At 39.7% G+C, this 7,926-nt stretch overlaps 1 protein-coding gene across 1 annotated transcript in view; it reads left to right on the plus strand.

The window, feature by feature from the left end:
* The window catches only part of ptprz1a (protein tyrosine phosphatase receptor type Z1a), a 76,300-nt gene extending 73,693 nt beyond the window's left edge, over positions 1-2,607 (plus strand). The window contains exons 29-31 of the mRNA XM_083666370.1: positions 30-172; positions 1,181-1,316; positions 1,620-2,607. Of these exons, the coding sequence (XP_083522496.1) occupies positions 30-172; positions 1,181-1,316; positions 1,620-1,763 (423 nt within the window). The 3' untranslated portion in view covers positions 1,764-2,607. The remainder of the gene's footprint in view (positions 1-29; positions 173-1,180; positions 1,317-1,619) is intronic.
* Positions 2,608-7,926: the final 5,319 nt, after the last annotated feature.

Raw genomic sequence — 7,926 nt, forward strand, 5'->3', positions numbered from 1 at the left:
ATTATTCTCTCTTGATTCTTTCCTCACAGGATGACTATGTTCTGGAGGTGAGGCACTACCGGGCCCCGCGCTGGCCCAACCCAGACAGCCCTATCAGAAACACCTTCGAGCTTCTGACCCTGGTGAGGGAGGAGAGCGCCTCCAAGGAAGGGCCCATGGTGGTCCATGATGAGTAAGCCCTCTTTTGATTGATTGATTAATGATTGTTATTATTTATTCATGAAGGCAAAGAAATGTCTGGTTATTGTTCGCTGCTCCTTTCTAAAAGGTATTTGTCAGGTAGGAATTTTTGTAACTAAAGACCAATCTATTGATGCATAATTTAAGCCTAAATTTAAACAATTAGAAAGAATCTGGAATGTGCCTTTAATTAAGACATTTTTGGGTACCTCGGCCTCCCTAGTTGCTCGATGGGGGTGGGGTTCATTCTTTGCAAGGGGAATGTTTGTTACAGATTGGTAGATTTGAAAGATATTTATTTTGCTCTTCTAATTATTGACTTAACACACAATATGCTCCAGTTTTACATGACTTAATAGTCTGGAGAGTTCCATGAAATATTTTCAGACACTTTGTCCCAATGCACTTGTCTGGCAGAGACTAGAGAGGAAAAGTAATGGAAGGGGAAACCTTTCCAGGAACGTTTTACTGCAACATCATACTGTCTGAAACAAGATTTAGTCTAAAAGCTGCCTCACTGTTCATTAATATAACTATTAGAATAGTGTTTGTGCAGTAGGAAAAGAATGGCAGGTCCTTAGAATGTATGAATTTCAACTCAAAAGGATGAACCTAAAGTGTTCATATAGTACATATATCAATTCTATTTTAAAATTAAGTATTGACTAATTCTATACTTGTTACACTTACCATTTATTTTAATTTGTGGTATGGATAGCAAGCAAGTACTTTCTGCCATGGTCAAAAATCCCAGTTAAAATGCATGGTTCCTATAAAGCTTTGAGAAACAATTCTCTGGTGCATGTTGATAAACATTTTGAATACCTCTTCAACAGGTTTGGAGAAAGTAATTACTAAGTGCAGTGCAATATACATACAAAATATTGCGTTTACCTGTCCACCGTGGTCAGTTAGTCCAAGTACATCTTTATCCGGTGCAGTTATATTGAACAGACATTTGGTCAGATTTCAGATTAACAATGTTGGTCTGATTTTGCAGGGTTGGTGGCGTCACTGCCGGTACCTTCTGTGCGCTGTCAACCCTGATGCGCCAACTAGCAACAGAGAGCTCTGTGGACGTGTACCAAGTGGCCAAGATGACCAACCTCATGAGACCGGGGATCTTCACGGATATTGTAAGTCTTTACCTCTCACTACGAGGACATTGCCTCTAGTGTATATAGAATACCATTTAACAATATAGCATACCTTTTATTGATGGTCAAAAATCCTTTATTACAATGTCATCACACCAACTGATGGTGGTGTTAGTTTATGTAATGCTCACAACAAAATCCTATTGGGGTTACTCACATTTTGTATCGCTGTCCCAACTATGAAGCACCTACCTACCTACCTGTGTTGCACAATGGCCATTTTGTGTCAAACATTCTCCCTCTCAACACCACATTGTCTCTCTGTGTTACTCTCTCATTCAGGAGCAGTATCAGTTCCTGTACAAAGCCATCCTGAGCCTGGTGGGCACCCAGGAGGACGAGAGGACGCTCCTGTCCTCCGACAACAATGGTACCATCCTGGAGGCCCCAGCTAGTGCTGCCGAGAGCCTTGAGTCCCTGGTGTAACCACGGCAACCAGGCTCCTAACCACCAGTATGGACTCCTCTGTCTATCGGACAGCTACAGTGCTTTGCCTTTTTCCCCTTCACGTGAAGCTCTGATTCTATTTTTCTGTCTTTGAATGACAGTTTCTTGACTGCTGGACATGATACCATACAATCTTGTAATGTGTGCCTTTGTATATTCATCTTCTAACTGCTTTGATACAATTGTAGACTAACTTTCCGATGTTTTGTCTTTATACTGCCATCTTGAGATGTTTAACTCTAACTGCTTTCCCTTAACCTTCGTATTTATTGGCAGTGAGCTAAATAAAAAAAGGGAAAATTCAACTTTTTACTGTAAATTACATTTTGTTAGCCTTTTTTTTGTAGAGTCCCAGCATCAAGCAAATCATTGTTTTCCGTTTATACAATGTAAATACTATTTTGTTGTAGCAGCGGTGCGCTTTTGAAGGAGAAAATGCCTAAGGACATAGAATAATAATATTCTAATATGTAAATAATATAATAGCAACCAAGTCCATGGACCAAATTTCTATTTATACTTCTAGATTTTTATATTTTACTACAGTTTTTTAGTCAATTTTCCATCTACATTCTAATAACTTAGTCAAAGCATTGTTAATGTTTTAATATTACAGTGTTCTGTATTTTGTAACAGACTAAATATGAAGCATTGGATACTGACACTTTTTTAGCTGTACAAGAAACATGCTGGATAATTAGATATAGGATTAAACAAGTGAAAGAAAAAAAAGGAAGAAGCTTATGGAGTGGTCTGTCAATTCTTTGAACTACAATAAAAAGGTAGCCAATGGCCATATTGAAAATGGGGGTTCCTCTTTAGTCATGGGTCAATTGAGAGCATGATCAACAAGACTTGCTGGCTCAATGCTTGAGGGTTTTTAGGGTGTGTTAAAGTCATACAATTGACTGGTGGTGAAATGTGGAGAGTTCAACTAAAAGTAAAATATAAATGTATCCATTATTTTTTGTGGACTGGATACAAGTTTGACCTTGATGCTAGCCATCTTGCAAAATTGCAGTTGCATTAGGAATGTTTTTTATTAACATCGTCTATGTGACCCAATCAGATATGCTTCAGGCAATTGGATACTTTTGCTTTATCCCCATTATTTCTGTAAAAGTTGGGAAGGTATTCTTGCTTGATTTAAACATACTTTGAAGAACATTGAACATTGTCCTCTTTGTATTTCAGAGGCTTACTGAGAAACAATTTAAATTAAATTAGCCTACACGTTATGTTGCATCAATGACTTTACCTACACAAAAAGCACATAGCTTGTATAAAGTTAGTTGTTAGTGTATGCTTTATAAGTGCAGCTTTGAACCTTTTTAGAATAACTTATAACTTTACAATAGCACAGATTATCTTCAAGCGTAGTGTAATACAACAGGCTATCTACATAACGTTAAAGTAAATGTACTTGATTGTAGCCCTAACAGACGGAAAGAACACCAGATTTAATGGAATAAATACATTTAAATACAAATAGTTGCTGACGTGACTGTTCAGTTAGCTTTTTGTCGCACCCTCATGAGATCTGACACCCCATCAGTGAATGTCCTGTGTGGGTCAAGTTGGGAGGCTACCTGCAACTATAGCACTCGGTGAGTAGGCTTGATTCAGGTGTGTTATTTAGCATGACATGTTGTCATGCTGTTGTGTCGGCACCGGAATGGCACCGACCTTTATTCCACCACAACACTACGTTAACAGAGGGTAGTCATTAGGTAATGTTGGCACCGACTTCACCACAACAATTAATACCACAGCCTAACTTAAAGGTTGTGGTTACGTCGACCTGATGTGTTTGCTGGGTTGAGAGGCAGCTTGCAAAGGCTAATAAGCATTTCATTGCACCATTTATACCCTGTATCCTGTGCATATGACAAATAAACATTGATTTGATTTGATTTTATAATGCAGCTTATCTTTGAGACCATTTCCTGGATCTTTGGTAGAAATAGACCCCGCCCCATATGTGATATTGAAATATGAAAGTAACATTGGTTTTCTGGCTTCCCATTTACTGTTATTTGATTCCACAAATAAAAAACAAACCACTGAAAACTTTTGGTTATGGTATGTAACCCCGGTCCTCTGAAGGAGATGAACGAGACATCTCAGTATGGGATATACACTCCTGCGTACTCTATTTGCTGAAACCCTCTTCAATCACTCCTGGAACAGGCCGGGAGCGCTTTGCATGGCTGACCGAACCTCAGCCCAGCTTATAAAGGCTGTGCTGGGTTGGGCATTTAATTCTGTGAACCACCTCTTCATGAGCCTGAAAAAGAGGGGACATCTGGTGAGATGTCTCCATCATCTCCTTCAGAGAACTGGGGGTTACCATAACCCAGTTCTCTTTCAGTCAACTCGGTTTTGACATTTGCGGATTGCCAAAGCTTGTACAGAAAACCTGAGTGAGTACATTGAAATGTACCTGGTTCATCCTACTCATTTCCAGCACCAAGAACTGTATGCGCCAAAGAAGATGCAGTGACATCCAGTCCGTAGAATCTCACAAAAGTGAGAGGGGGAGCCAAAGTGGCTGTAGCAGAAATCTCAGAAACAGAGATGCCCTTGATCAGAGCCCAAGACATAGCAATTCCTCTAGTGGAATGCGCCCGGAATCCCAAAGGGGCCTGCAGGCTTTTAGAACTGTACGCCTACACTATACAGTGAGAAGGCGCTGTTTGGATAGTGCCCTACCCCGTACGAGGTCGGCGAAACACACAAACAGTATATCACATGCCCTGAACGCCTCAGATCGGTCCCTGTAAAGGCGAAGTGCACACCGGGCAGAGAGTGTTCAGACACATATCCTCCAAAGAAGCAGTGGGAGATGGAAGGAAAACAGTTCAGTAGCACGACTAATGTATGTCATAGAAGAACTTTGGGAAGAAACGCAGTGTGAGGACATATCGTCACTGTGGGGGGACATGCAGCCTGTAGGACATTCGGCCTGTAGAGGGGACTTGTTACAGTGGCCCGGCTAGCTCAGTGGGTAGAGCATGAGACTCTTAATCTCAGGGTCGTGGGGCACAGAGAGACGGAAGGGAAGGCTGGAAAGCCAAGACTGGAAAGTCAACGGAGAAACTTCATTATTATCTTAAATAAACGGGATTTCCCTCATCACTGCGTCCGCCTCTCTGTACAAGGGACTTGTTACAGTCACCCTAGAGTTGCCAGGGGCAAACTGAGTGCATGAAGGATGAACCGAGAGTGCATTACTGCTCTTGACCGTGGTCAAGGCTAGCAACAAAGCTGTCTTAAGATGGCTCAACGTCGACGGTCACTGAAGGCTCGATCAAGCACTCATAAGTGCATCAAGAACCAAAAGTCCAAAATCGGTCCGTAGCTGCTGTGCAGAGGGAAGTAACAGATTGAACGGTAATTTGACTTCAAAGTGATGGGATTAAAAAATAGAATTAGCTTCAATGGGCTGCCACCGTTTTATTATTAGTTGAAAGTGTCATATGGATTTATTTGGGTGCTTTTTGGACAGACTGAACTTGCAGTAGCATTGTGGCTCATGGGGAAAATGCTATGCTGTGAAGGCGCTCCATATGAATGACAGCACAGAGGTTCCAAAATAGTACCCATCGATCGACAGCACTGTAAGCACGGTAAGCAGATATGGTTCAAAAATCCAGAAACAACCCTTTAAGATTTACACAATTAACCAAATGTATAGTGTGAGCTGTCTTGAATTCTGGGACCTGTGTTGTTCAGTCTCTATATGCTGCCACTGGGAAATATCATCAGAGAACACAGGATTAATTTTCAAAGCTATGCCGATGATACACAACTGTACATCTCTTTATCATCCAATGACATCAGCCCTATTGATAAACTGGTTCAATGCATTGATCATATCAACATGTGTATGCATTGAATTTTGAATCTCACATCAGTAATCTCACTAAAACCACCTTTTATCACCTTAGAAATATTGCTAAAGTGCAACCGTTTCTCTCCCAGGCAGATACAGAGAGATTTATGCATGCTTTTATCACTAGCAGGCTTGATTACTGCAATGCTCTCCTTTCTGGTCTACCTAAGAAAGCTATAAATAAGCTACAGATCATTCAGAATGCAGCAGCACGTGTACTAACCAAGACCAGAAGGAGAGCACACACCTCACACCTGTCCTCAAGTCCTTTCATCAGTTTTAGAATAGATTTTAAGATCCTATTATTGGTGTTCAAATCACTCAATGGACTAATGCCTGAATACTTGTCAGACATGCTTTTAATATATCACTCGGGTCCTCTGGCACTGGCCTTTTAGTTGTTCCCTGGGTGAGGACAAATAACTACAGAGAGGCGGCATTTAGTGTCTATGGTCCTCGCCTTTGGAATAGCCTACCAGAGGAGCTGAGGGCGTCACAATCTGTATACACCTTTAAAAGAAATCTTAAGACATACCTTTTTCGCTTAGCATTCTCTTCATCCATCTTATTTTAATCTACCCTCTTCTACTGTGCTATACTGGTCTCTCTGTTCTACCATGTCTCGTATTTTCCTATACTATCATTTCCTTATATTAACGTTTATTTTCACTGTATTGTTGTATTTTCATTGTATTGTTGAGCACCTTGTATTGCAATTTTGTACGAAAGGCACTATATAAATAAAATCTGATTGATTTGATATGTCATCCCTTAATTGTTTTGTTTCACAGAACAATACAGCACAATGTATAAATAGTATTGTAGTGGCAAAAGTTGTGAATGTAATCATATTGTCCTTGCTCACATAAAGATTTATACAATATACAGTACAAGTACAGTACATTTTGTTTTTATACCACATTTCAGCACACAAGGATGCACAACATAGATGCATGTTGTTAGTTGCATAAATCACATTGGCTAATAACCACCGCGTTTTTTAAATGTTCCTATGTGCTGTGAAATGTTCATGCCTGTAGAACCAATCAAATTCACTGAAAGAGTCCATTGGCTATCGAAGTGTCTGTCAACCTACTATGGCTCAGCCTCAGCATGGATTTCCATTTAGAGATGTAAAATGACCATAGAATGAAAATATACCTAACTGGATAATCCTCCAATAAAACATTTGATCAAACTGAAATCAGTTTTTTCAATTCCTGAAATGTTTAATTTTTTAAGATACAGGGTGCTTCCAGGTTCATTTATAAAACCACACATTTTCAAGTAAATGTAAAATGTTAGGTTTATAAATCACAACGTCTGCATAGATTTGTACAGTATGTACACGGAAGGTCCCTTAAAGTTGATCTTCAAATGTAACAATTTAACAAAAGGTGTAAGCCTTAGTTAAAGTATCTAAAGCAACGAAATTGTCCATTCTCTTTTAGAAGATAAAATACATGCTGACCTATAATTTGAAATTATACTTTCCTCCTGTAATGTTTAAAAACTGTATTAATATCTAGAAATTGTATTTTCAATAAAATAACTTCGCCTCAGAAAAAAAAAAAAGTTTGAGACTATAAACTATAATTAATTACAAACAAGTTGTCATTTTTGCTTTGTTGACATACTGTGCAAACATTTTTAAAGAAAGTGTAAGTTTGGAAAAAAAGACTATTCCATAACTGCCACAAAGCCCTTCTCAATGTGCTAACCCCCTCCCCTCCTTCACCCAAAGATGATCAAAGATTTGCTATGAGAGAATCGTTGGACAGACTCCTGATGAGCCATTCAAAGGTACAAGGGTGGGGGGGGGGGCATGGATGGCTTGTAAAAAAACGGATCCATCTCAGACACTGGATTATGGATTCCTGGAGACAGCGATGCGACTCAAAGGAGTTATGGTTATAATCCGTCCGGAGAATTGGTTATTCCAATTGATTTTCATGTTCTAATCCGGTCTAAGACTCCAAAAGAAATGCGCATTTTCAGGAGAAAATAGGTCAAATGTCCAGACACCGTCTTGACCGGCGGCTGTATCCATACCTTAATTTGCATTTTTGACTTTTAATAATTACATGCCCAATTATCCTCAGCTTGGTGGCCTAGTTTGCATGGATGGGCCCAAATTGAGTAGAGGAAAAAAGCTGATTGTTTTGTCAGAGGCTGGCATCCACTAACGTGATGACTTAATAACACCCATTCAAACCTGTGCATATTTTTTTGGGATTAATGCAGAGA

The sequence above is a fragment of the Argentina silus genome (assembly GCF_951799395.1).
Source record: "Argentina silus genome assembly, chromosome: 3".
NCBI classification, from domain to species: Eukaryota; Metazoa; Chordata; class Actinopteri; order Argentiniformes; family Argentinidae; genus Argentina; species Argentina silus.